Below are 13,067 nucleotides of genomic sequence, written 5' to 3' on the forward strand. Positions count from 1 at the left end.
TTGTCAATGTGATTTCCTCAACGTAACTAATTATGTGTGGGTGGTGTTTGTTGTTTTACGCCGCACTCAGCGATGTATATGATGGTTTCCCGTCATATAATTTAAGCAGGTTGTTGGGGACTTATTTTCTTTATAAGAAATAGTAAAGTAAGGAATGATATTACACATTGACTGCATCTTGTAATGCTGTTACTATCATATAGACGACACAAAGAATAGAAACGCATAACTGAATTCAATGACATATTTATAGGAAAATGTGTACATTGTGTTACAAAGATATGTACAAACAAACATACAAACATACAAACAAACAAACAGACTAGAGTGAACCCGAGAGTAAGGTGAGGTGAGACAAAATGGGCTTTTCCGTTGCGTTCAAGATTATTGCACTTATATAGGTGTGCGTCCGTGCGTCCGTGCGTGCTTACTTGTTCTAGTCCATTTTTTTAAGTGCTAATCCACTGAGATCCCATGTTTAACTGGAATAACCCAGTATAGCTAGTCCAGACAAGCACAAGCAGCCACACACGTGAATACATGTCGCTATATTAGTGCAATAATCCTGCGCGCTACGTTACACGCCACCTCACCTCACCTCACCTCACCTCACCTCACCTCACCTTAATGGCAGACAATCAGTGACGTAACTATATATTTGAAAGGTTCGATGTTAGTTTCCTACGAAGAAACGTTAGCTTCCGGAGTATCAGGATGTGGGGTGCCATTAGGGGTGGGGGTGGGGGTGGGGGGTGGGGGGGGGGGGGGGGGGGTGGGTTGGGGGAGGAGGAGGTATCGGTTGTCGTTGTAACTATGGGTTAAAGCTTTCGCTCGTAACGCCGAAGACCCGGATTCGATTCCCGACATGGGTACAATGTGTGAAGCCCATTTCTGGTGTCCCCCGCCGTGATATTGCTGGAATATTGCTAAAAGCGGCGTTAAACCGTACTCACTCACTCATGATATTGATATCCTAAATCTACTTATCGACTCTCGAAATATTAAGACACACAATAAGACACCTTAATTAACAGTGTAATAACCTGCAATTGAATAAACAGTTCAACCTCACACCTGACACCCGTACACCTAGTCTAACAGATCATCACGTTTGGAATTTAATATATATGAACAATGTCTTTAGTGCACTCGATTTTCTAGGAACACTACCGTCCGGATAAATGAGGTGGGACAAGATACTGTATTCTGATATTCCTTTGTCTTAGGAGTCTAGGAGACAGGTTGGTACTCGCTGGTATTGAGAAGTCTTTTGTACTCCAACAAAGACAAGAATCCCGCCAGCAGGATTCCAACTCCTGCGGGAAACTCAAGGTAAACTGCCCACGCCTTGTCATCGATGATCTTCACAAGGAATGTGACCGCTCCGATTATTGTCAAGGCACCTAAAAATACATAAAACATTGTGAAATATTCAATTATCTTCATTAGAATTTCATCGAAGATTTAAATTTACTGCCTTAACGAATCCAAACCATTCTGTCACTTTTTTTTGTTTTAAAAGTTTAAGTTGCAGAAGGATAAATAAATTAAAAAGAGTTTTTGTATGAGCACATGTTCACTTACTAGTCCTGTTGTCACAGATTTAACTATAAATGTTTTAATATTCATATCGACAAGATCCATGTAATTTCTTTAATGGGTTTTCCAGGCCATCCAACATCAGGACCCAAACAAGAAACGTGTTCAGGGTTGAATTTAAATCGGCATCCTAAAACTGAATCTTGATATAACGGATTTAAAAAAATATAAACAAAAATGTTTTAAAGAAACTTTGATATTTATTCCTAGAAGTTAGCTCCTTCTCCTTCAACAATGTATGACATGCTCTTCTGTTAAAGTCGATAGTGAACTGGTCCGGTCTTATTGGTGTGGAAAATAACGGCCACATGCTGGTATCCCTTCATTACATTACTGGCTGAGGTTGGCTGGAAACCTACACACAATGAAACCTCGTCAGTCTGGACCCTGCTAATACGATTGTTTCTAGAGAACTAACGTGTATGCATAGCGATAGAATTACTACTACAACTACTACTACTACTTCATTCATTCATTTATTCATTCATTCATTCATTCGTTCTACTACTACTACCACCACCACCACGACTACTACATCTACTAATACTACTACTACTACCACCTCAACCACTACTACTATTACTACGACATCTACTACTACTGTTTGTTTGTAGATTGTTTAACGCCGCATTCAACAATATTCCAGCTATATGACGGCGGCGTGTACAAAGTCGAATACAGTGATCGAATTGTAAGCAACGATCCACGCCGTCACGCCGAGTACGATGACACATAATCAAACAAGTCACCGAGCCTGACCACTTAAACTGTTTAGTCGCCTATTACGACCAGCATACTACTACTACTGCTACTACTACTAGTAGAAGAAGTAGTTTGTTGTTTAACGCCGCATTCAGTCATATTCTAACAATATGATGGCGGTCTGTACATAATCGAGTCTGGACCAGAGAAACCAGTGATTGAAATCATGAGCATCGATCTACGCAACTGGGATACGATGTCATGAATCAACCAAGTCGGCGAGCCTGACCACTCGATCCCGTCACTCGCCTCTTACGACAAGCATAGTCGCCTCTTACGACAAGCATGGGCTACTTAAGCTCTATTCTAAGCCGGATGTTCTCGGGAGGTTGTAGAACTTTGTATCTCAAAGACATGTTACACACCTGATGTGACGAAGAAGGACTGACACAGTCTAATCTTGAAAGCGGAGGGGCCGCACAGGTACCACGTCACTATACCAATAGCCAGTAAACTGAATATAAATGCAATAGCCTCCAGAGCCTGCACCCAGTGGAATACACCTGAAAGAGAAATAGGAATGGCGTTATTGATAAAGTAAAATGGCAGATTAACGGGTACGTTTCTTTTCAAGTACGTGTGAGGCGAGGTGAAACTGGGTTTAACGTGACGTTCATGATTATTGAACTTGTATAGCGATATAGTACGTCTCATTAATTAATTATTAATTAATTTAAAAAATAATATTATATTATTACACCTCAATAGTAATGTTATGTCCCGTAGGCGTTTGGGGATATTACGATGTGGTAGTAATAGGATTCCGCAAGGGAATGTAATATTAGCGATGTAGAAGATGAATTTTATGTTGTATTGATTTATTCTTTCTATAGAAAATTGAGATGTATATTTATAAAGGAATATTATGTCAACCCATCAGTATTCAAATTTGTTCAGTTATTTACGTTTGATAATATTAGTTGTCAAAGACATTTAGCCAAATATGCCTGTGAATGTTCTGAACTTTATTCTGTAGAAATAATAACGCGTTGTAATTATATGTATGTCATTTACGCCAAACATATGTAGCTTGAGTTCATGGCCAGGGGGCAAAAATGGCTTGAGTGAAAATACATTCTGTCTGCCTGTTCGCGCTATTCACTTTACGTAATTGACATCTCTCCTGTTAACCCCATTGGATTGGACCACCTTATGTTATTATAATCATTAATCCTACTTTGCGTAAACATATCAGCATATGTGTATCATACGTCAATAGGCTTAATCAGTATCGCCTGACGAAGGGGAGAGAAGTAACCCCGAAACGTCGTTATAAACACAAAAGAAGGTGTTATGCATTAAGGTTTCATGTCTTTAAATAGGAACAAAGAAACTCACCAGGCATATTGTCGGGGATCGCATCACAGGCCCTATCCCCGCACACCAGCCACAGGCCGCCGTGGAGGTTGTACCCCTGGAACCAGTAGGGAGAAGCAAATGCTACAATCTGAATCACAAATCCAACGACAAAACACAGCAAGGCAAGCTTGACATATGTGGAACTCGGCATTTCAATCGCCATGGTGAAGTCTGTAATGGAGAGATGAAAACTCCGCGAGCGAGTTTTATTCCTGGTATACAACTCGGAAGTAGTTTATGTCTATGTTACTTGAATATGGATGCTTCTGCGCATCAGACTAGGCCTTCCTTGAATTGCGAGTGACCTCCGTCCTGATTTTAGGAAACAGGCGTCCGACGTGCAGACAGTCAGTCCTGCACCATGACCGTGGAATATATTTATTTTATGAAAAAAATAATCTAGAAATGCATACAAAAGCAAGTCTAGCCAGCTCAAGCTAGCTCTTTTTCTGAAATCAGCATAGGGAAATTGTTTTCATTTTTAGAGTCAAGAAGGACATTGTGTAATATAAGATTTCAGAGACTAAATGTAAGTCTAACAGTCACTGACCTTCGGATGTCCGGATAAGTCGACCAGTCGAGAGCAGACTTCCGTTACTGGGACCGACACTAATGCAGACGATGCCGAACGCAAGATGTAAGCAGCCATTGCGACTCGCAATACAGGGGATCGCGGTGGACGCTGTGTTTGTTTGTTTGTTTGTTTACCTTTAATCAATTGTGATCCATTGTCTCTCAGAAACTTACTCTTTACTTTCAGTATGTTTGATACACGTTATATTCTAAAAATGACATTACATCGTTGTTTGACATTAAAACTAAACATATATATACAGTAAACAACGTTATAACGAACTCAAAGGGGCCACTAGTTTTAGTTCGTTATAACCGTAGTTCGCCATGAGCATATATACGGCATATATACAGCAAATGGATGTGACCGAAAAAACAACTGCTGGGAATGTATTTAGTGGCGGCCTAGGGTTTGCTGACCTTCCATATTCCGTGAAGTAAGGCCCAGTCGTCTAAAGCGCCGCGATTCGCTGTGCAGAGTTGCGTCCCTCGGACCCGCCAGAGACCTATGATTGTGGGTTCGAATCCCGGTTCGCTCCAGTTATGTTTCTAGGTTTGTTAGCACCATACTCGTGCTCGTTGGTTTCACCGATGTAGTAAACGTCTGAAACCCCCCACATTAAGCTGACACGCCGTGATATAACTAGAATGCTGTTAAAAGCGGCGTTAAACCCAACTCACTCACACTGATTAACATACGTCAACACCAGCGAATAACCAGTCTTGATAATACGATCCCGATATGATTGGATCACTGGAAATCAGTGACAACCCCTGCGCAGGCGGTAGCAGCCGCCACTCACACAATGTTCAAAAGGTGTATGTGTTTGTCGCCTGACACAATACCCTTTTACTGATTGTCGAGGATGATACACATAAGGAGTCTGCACTATGTCCCTGGTACAGACTGGACAACCACAGGCTAGGGTCATAACACTCATCGTTTGAGGGGGCGGTCGGGTAGCCTAGTGGTTAAAGCGTTCGCTCGTCACGCCGAAGACCCGGGTTCGATTCCCGACATGGGTACAATGTGTGAAGCCCATTTCTGGTGTCCCCCGCCGTGATATTGCTGGAATATTGCTAAAAGCGGCGTAAAACCAAACTCACTCACTCACTCACTCATCGTTTGAGTCGTCGGGACAGACAGCCATTTCTGTAAACCCCGAAAAGCATTAAGCCAGATACGTGTATCCATTTTGAAAGGTCACAACATTGCCCCTCTACCTCGCTGATAATCTAAGAACGATCCGTATGTGATTAATTGGGTCTAAAGTGAAATGCATGCTAATTGAAATTTGGTTATGTATGAGATGTTCATTTAAGCTTCTATCAAATATTGGATGTCGGGTAAGAATTGGTCTTCATTATGTGAAATATGAGAATTATATAAAATATGGTTTTCCTGAATAAAACCCTAAGGGGAGAGTCTCGGACTGAAAAACTCTTTCCCCATGTCAGTATTGTTTAAAGTACCCATGAAGATCCGGGGTAGAATAGGTCTTTAGCAACCCATGCCTGCCGTTAAAGGCGATTAAGCTTGTTGTAAGAGGCGACTAACGGGATCGGGTGGTCAGGCTCGCTGACTTGGTTGATCGTATCCCAACAATTTGGTAGATCTAAGCTCATGAGTAAGTGAGTTATTTCCAGTTATATCACGGCGTGTCAGCTTAATGTGGGAGAAAATCCCGAAGTGATGCAGGCCTCAGACGATTACCACTTCGGTGAAACCCACGAGCACGTGTATGGTGATAACAAACCTAGACACATAACCGGGGCGAACCGGAATTCGAACCCACAATCATAGGTTTCTGGCGTGCCCAAATGACGCAACTCCGCACAGCGAATTGCGGCGTCTTAGACGACTGGGCCACCCATCCAAGTTTTAAAGGTTGAATAAGTTACTTGCAACCTCCGTATCTTTTACAACATCATAATAATACATGTCATGTTGATACCGAAATGTCAAGTACCGAAAGTTAGATCTGATACACCCTGATGTGTGAACAATTTCTCTTACCTAATTGACCACTCAGAGAAGCTGAATACAAGTAAGATCCATCTTTTCAAAAATGATTAATGGGCGCTCGCGGTATAAAAGGGAGATGATAACATGTTGAGACCACTCAGTCTTGCGTCTGCCGTCGGAGGGTGCATACTTTATAAAATATAACTTGATTTAAAACTTTATATGGCGTCACAGAAATGACGTTAAAAGTACTTTTTGTTAACCTGCCTGGCGCTCGACATAAGGGAATAGTGAGTGAGTGAGTATGGTTTTACGCCGCTTTTAGCAATATTCCAGCAATATCACGGCGGGGGACACCAGAAATGGGCTTCACACATTGTACCCATGTCGGGAATCGAACCCGGGTCTTCGGCGTGACGAGCGAACGCTTTAACCACGAGGAATAAACAAGGGCGGTTGTCGGAATCAGTGTCATGTATCTCAGTGGGATATCCGTGTTAAACTGTGGGGTAGCACTACAAAAGCGGCAAGAGTATCGACTGGTACACCCCACTTCACCTATGTTCTGTAACACTTTTCCTACTACACAGGCATGCAGCGTGTTTGTTTGTTTGTTTGTTTGTTGTTTTTCGCCCCACTCAGCAATATTCCATCTATATGAGGGCGGTCTGTAAATAATCCTGTATGGATCAGGCAATCCAGTGATTGACATCATGAGCATCGATCCACGCAATTGGGATACAATGACATGCAACCAAGTCAGCGAGCCTGTCCGTCCGATTCCCGTTAGTCGCCTCATGCGACAAGTATAGTCGCCGTTAAGGCATGGGATGCTGAAGACCTCTTCTGACCCAGATCTTCAAGGGTCGTATGTAGTGTGGATGTCCCGTACTGGTCCCTGGGCTCGGCTTCGTGATAGGCGGGCAGTTTCTCAGCTACTACGTCGATCTTGACGCAGTCAACACGTCTTGGTCAGTGCGCATGACAATACGTTGAATCACACCAACTCTCATAACAAAACCCTATTCACCAACACCAAATGTGAGATCACGCATTACCTAAGACGGTCATTAAGTAACGTAGACTCAACCTACCAATTAGACCATCGTCTTGTTTCACAACCTTGACAAGTTCAGGTGTCACCAATGTACTCATTAAATCAACTAATCCAAACGAACAAGACAAGAAGACTTATGCAACAGTCGTTAATAAGATCCCCGACCTTGTGAATGAGCTGCCCATATTGGTTTATTACTTGGTTACATCCACCGATTACAGAGGGAGGAGCAGTTTGGTTCGTGTTCAGCTAAGCCTGCCAGCCAAGCCCGTGTTGGAAATTGGCATTCTTAGTTGAAAATATACAGACAGGAAAACACGGACAGTGCACACACTTTGGTATAAAATCTCGAGTAGATGTGTTTTCCATGAAAGGAGACCCTCTCTGGTCTGCATGCATTACCTCGCTCAGCAATTCAACTAGAGCGTTCAAGTACGGAACTGGATATTCTATTTAGAAGCTGTCATCTCTCGGTTCCCGGTGTCAGGGAATTAACTTACCTTTTAGTGCAAATTGTGTGAGTGGCGGGTGCTGCCAGTGGGACAGGGCATGCTTACCCTTTTCGCGAAACACCTGGTGTCATGACTGATTTTCAGTAATCCATTTATATAATCTTCAGCGTGATTGTGCCTTTTACGCCCACCGGAATCTGTTTCGTCGGATAACCGAGACTGGTTATTCTCTGTCCTTGTCGTTGTGTATATACGTTGCGAAATTCAGTGTTCATACCATGAAGAAGTGTTATTCATTATTGCAAAACTCCAACCAGGTTGTCATGGCGTCGTTTGTGTGCTCTCTATTGGCCACGGCAGGTAGCATATTTCTCCTCGTGGTTATCAGAAAGACTCAATCACTCGGGAAATTTTCAAGATTGCTCCTTTTTTATGAGCAGATAGTATGTTTGCTGCGGCAAATCTCCGCCGTAATCTTCCACGTCCTCGAATTGTGGTTGGAAGGATTTCTGAAGAATTACTTTGCGGTATTTAATCAGATATTGATGACTGCGTCACTTTTACTTCTACTTGGTATCAGTCTCAATCTGCATCTGGCTATCTACAAGATCTCGGGATACAGAGAGTTGATGAATCAAAGAAGGGGAATAGTGTTCATCATTTGCTCCGGGGTGTTGAGCATACTGGCAGGTTGTAGTCCCTTCTTCAACAGTGACATGGCAGCAAACGGATGCCAATTCTTCTCTTCTCTTTGGTTGACAGTTCTGTATACGATTCTTGGAATCGGATCTGCGGCTGCAAACGCTTGGTTTCTTGCCATGATAATCGCCCGCGCGCGTCCGAATGGATCCACCAGTCGCCTTATACACCAGAGAGGGAAGCTAGCCAAGTTCATCTTCATCTTATCCATCTGTAACAGTGTTGTATTTATAGTTTACCATATAACTTATTTCTTTCGCTTGCCAATTCTCGCCAGTGGACACAATTACGTAGTGTATGTGGCGATTTTTCTAAGCAACTTGTATTCGAACTTCAGGATATGCTTTAACCTTCTGCTCTATAGACCAATGTGGGAGACAACGAAGACCATCCTCGGATCTTGTAGGAGACACACCAAGGTGGCTCCAGCCATCGCCATAGCAACTATAAAGGGGTCTGTTCCAATGCCAGGAACCAGCAGAGAAATATAAGAATTATTGGAAACGCAAGGGACATTTAGTTTGATCTGCTTCCAGGACACATCCACTGTTAGATTCATCGTACGCCTGTTTTGAAAATCCCCTCCGGAACTGGATGTAGTGTTATATATTTTATACTTGTGCTGATTTGAAAATATAAGTACCGTATTCGACGGAATAAGCGCCCTGAGCGCTCTCAAAATTAGAGACAGGGGGCTCTTGTTAGAATATTATTTTGATGAAAAAAAAACAGATTTGAAAGATAAATTTCGCGGTTTATGCTGACAGACTGAAATGTTTATATACGACAGATATATTTTTTCAGAATTTAACTGCCCATAATTAAGGGTTCATATAACACACGAGTGCGTATTATGCGCGAATAAATAAGTCTTGTGTACATTGATCAATCGGAAGGGGTGCTAATTGGGATTGTTCACTAGCCAATATATGAGCAATTATCGCCGTGGGCGCTTATTTTAGAGCGGTGCTTGTCACCGAAAATCGGTAAAAGAAATACTTTCAATTTCTGACGACGTGGCTCCATGGAAGCAGACAATCAAATCACCATCAATGCCGCGAACCACGTCGTTTAATAGGGTTACCTGAATATTCACTTGTCGAACAGCCAGTCTATGTTTGTTTTTTTCGGTTTTAGATAAGAGCAATTCTAAATGTGATTAAGCTGGAATATAGCTTGCTGTACTTGCCCATTTGTCATCATACAGACTGGTTTTGAATACATTGAATTCAAATATTTCTCGGCCATTGTGCAAGAGTATTAACTTGTAATTTTTCTACAAATATCTACATGGGGTGTGTATCGTATTATGACGCTTTTAGTACTATTCCAGCAAAATCACGGCGGGGGACACCAAACATGGGCTTCACACATTGCACCCATGTGGGGAATCGAACTCGGGCCTTCGGCGAGACAAGCGAACGCTTTAACCACCAGACTACCCCACCGTTTAGGACAATGATGTTTAGTGCAAATAGTGATATCACGAACAACCTTGTTCTTCTTATGGTCATTATATTCACACAATTTTTAAAGGGGCTGTTGGGTATCCTAGTGGTTAAAGCGTTCGCTCGTCACGCCAAAGACCCGGGTTCGATTCCCGAGGTGGGTACAATGTGTGAAGCCCATTTCTGGTGTCCCCCGCCGTGATATTGCTGGAATATTGCTAAAATCGGCGTAAAGCCATACTCACTCACTCACTCACTCACTCACTCACAAAATTTAAACCCTGTGCACACTAGTTGTAAAGTAAAAGTAGATTTTTCAAAATATTAAGAATAAACATGCAAATAAGTCACATTGATTTGAAAAAGAAATATACACACCAGAGAATGCTAAAAGGGCAAAGCTCTCTCCACTGCAAAGGTCGGTGTCATGTCACCTTTTTAAGCGGCCCATCACAAGGATGAGACCTTTTTTTAAATGAAGTATGTCCCTAGCCCTTGTCTTTACGACCGTAGCACTAGATGTTTGGGCTTTGACCAGCCAAGGGGTAACTGGTACACTTGTCAAATAAGACAGTGGACAGTTTGTATCAACATTCTGTTAATCTAAGGGGGCGGTACAATGTATGAAGCCCATTTCTGTCACCCGCCGTGATATTGCTGGAGTATTGCAAAAGCAGCGTAAAACCATACTCACTCACTCACTGTTAATCTAAGAAAGTACCTTAAATATTATAGATTTTCTTTCAATCAATCTTATGTTAAAGATGCTATCTGTCTTCGTTCTTCTTACCTGTAAATATTATTTCATGCAGCAATTGATGTGAAACTAAATTGTATATATCTGTACGTGGGCCTGAGGCCTTATTACCGAATAAACTGATTGATTGAATTCAGTCACACAACAAATATCTTTCATGATGATTATGAGTATGTATACCTTTGTGCTCTGTAGAAGGGTCTACCTCTTCAAACTGATGAGTAAGTCTTCTCGGTTCAAACATCATATATTGGGATCAACATTACCTTTTATGAATAATCTACCCCCATTTCTGTAATATTTCGTTCCAATAAGAAATTGGCAACCTGATAATTCGTGGTTTATGTAAGCTCCTTGTCTGAAGTAATCATTTATATATGGATTGGTTCAGAGGTTTCTAAACTTGAATGGCGGGTCTCAAGTTTGAAAGTTATAAGGATTCAACAAAGCCCATTATTTTAAGACGTAACAAAGTTACATCTTTTTTATTCTGTCAGTTTTGTCATTCAAAATACATTTAAAGAATGTTTGTCTAGGTTATTGATACATTTCTGTGAATGAGTGAGTGAGTGAGTTGGTTTAACGCCGCTTTTAACAGTATTCCAGTGATATCGCGGCGTGTCAGTTTAAAGTGAGAGGAAAGCTGGAAGTGATGCAGGTCTCAGACGTTTAGCACTTAGGTGAAACCCACGAGAACGGATATGGTACTGACAAACCTAGAAACATAATCGGGGCGAACCGGGATTCGAACCCACAATCATAGATTTCTGGTGTGCCTAAGGGACGAAACTCAGCACAGGGAATCGGGGGGCGCCTTAGACGACTGGGCCACCCGTGCCCCCGATTCATTTCTGTGATGGGTTGTGGGACACAAGATGATAAATGCGCTTGAGTAGATAATACTAATGGTTCTTAAACTGTAAATTTACCTGTTTGGGAGTCATGTTTTCCAGCTTACAAGAAGTCTATTAATATTTGCTGTTTTTTTCCTGGTCTTTTAGACTGGCGTAAAGTTTTATTCCTAACACGTCAAACTCATTTGAAATCAAAGTGTAAATCCTGATAGTTTTATATTATTTCATGACGTAGGACCATTCCAAAAAGCTTTTGCTTTATCAAAGTTCATCAAGGTTCAGCTGGTTCGCCCCGATTGTTTCTTTATTATATTACAGTAAACTACGGTTATACGAACTGACGGATATAACGAACTTACTTTTTGGTCCCGACTATTTGCTGTAGTTATGCTGTATATATGCTTCTAACGAACTACGGTTATAACGAACAAAAATTAGTAATCCCTTTGAGTTCGTTATAACCGTAGTTTACTGTACTATGAATCATGATTGTTATGCTTGTGTCCATTCATGGTCGTTGAAGTTTCGGATTTCGGATTCCTCGCATGATGGTTAAGCGAACAGAGTGTTTGGATTTGGTAAATGGCTCTTAAATTAATACTGCTATTTCAAAACAAAATCACAGAGAGTAAGATTTAACGAAGCTTTGGTGACTATTGGGGTTATATCAGGTTCACGTGTGGAGAGAACCGGCGGTGACGCATGTAGCCGTTTACATAATTCCGACAGACCAGGGGTCATGATCAGGGCAAATGATCAACTATCTTCCACGCTGGTCCTCGTGTGAAATTCCCTCTAATGATAATCAAGGGCAACCATACATTTCGCCGTAAGCAGTTCATCACATCGTTGTTTACGGAAGTCTATATTCATTGTAGGAAGACTTAGTGGAAGTGCGCTTAAGAGTACCGGGTCAGTACACGTTGCCCATGACATAGCCTTGATCCAATATACAACGACCCCTGAAGATCCGGGTTAGTATAGGTCTTCAGCGACCCATGCTTCTTTTAAGAGGCGACTAACGGGATCGGGTGGTCAGCCTTGATGACTTGGTTGAGGCATGTCATCGTATCCCAGTTAAGTGGATCAATGTTCATGATATCTATCACTGGACTGCCTGGTCCAGACAGATGTCTGATTATTTACAGGCCGCCGTCATATAGCTTGAATATTGCCGAGTGTGGCGTTCAACAACAAACAAACAAACAAACCTTGTTCCAAGGCTGTACTGAATGATAAGTCCATGGGTATAGGGTAACAAGGCTATCCTTTTATAGGCAAATAAAGATGAGGGGATAGTATGAGGATAACGTATTCTTATTATTTGTATAATCTAGAAATTATATAATTATTTCCTTAGAGACTTGAGCAAGTGTACATAATACGTGGTCGTGTATTCCGATGGTGTAATTATAGATTTAGCAGTAAACTGTGTGATGGTGAATGTTTACCAGGCAGTATTCCATCTATACTACTCAACTTTTGATAGGGATTATCAGATATGTCAGATATATTTAAATACATGCTTTACTTCTTATGTG

At 41.7% G+C, this 13,067-nt stretch overlaps 1 protein-coding gene and 1 long non-coding RNA gene across 3 annotated transcripts in view; both read right to left on the bottom strand.

Moving 5' to 3' along the window:
- LOC139473568 (uncharacterized) overlaps positions 1-13,067 on the bottom strand; it is a 481,685-nt gene that overhangs the window by 171,736 nt on the left and 296,882 nt on the right. The window lies entirely within an intron of this gene.
- On the bottom strand, positions 237-3,979 carry LOC139460781 (uncharacterized). Its single transcript, XM_071242255.1, has 3 exons — positions 3,700-3,979; positions 2,727-2,864; positions 237-1,403 (listed from the first exon to the last, which is right to left on the bottom strand). The coding sequence occupies exons 1-3, from the start codon at positions 3,881-3,883 to the stop codon at positions 1,231-1,233; spliced, it is 495 nt and encodes a 164-aa protein (XP_071098356.1). The 5' UTR covers positions 3,884-3,979; the 3' UTR covers positions 237-1,230.

This window comes from Haliotis cracherodii, unplaced genomic scaffold, assembly GCF_022045235.1.
Source record: "Haliotis cracherodii isolate W230 unplaced genomic scaffold, xgHalCrac1.p SCAF_1, whole genome shotgun sequence".
NCBI classification, from domain to species: domain Eukaryota; kingdom Metazoa; phylum Mollusca; class Gastropoda; order Lepetellida; family Haliotidae; genus Haliotis; species Haliotis cracherodii.

Bases quoted from the DNA above. Each gene is read 5' to 3' on its own strand.
- LOC139460781 (XM_071242255.1), bottom strand. From the start codon at position 3,883: ATGGCGATTGAAATGCCGAGTTCCACATATGTCAAGCTTGCCTTGCTG. The intron at 2,865-3,699 runs GTGAGTTTCTTT...TTTCTCTTTCAG, and splicing joins GATCCCCGACAATATGCCTG to GTGTATTCCACTGGGTGCAG. The intron at 1,404-2,726 runs GTGTGTAACATG...ATGTATTTTTAG, and splicing joins GTCCTTCTTCGTCACATCAG to GTGCCTTGACAATAATCGGA.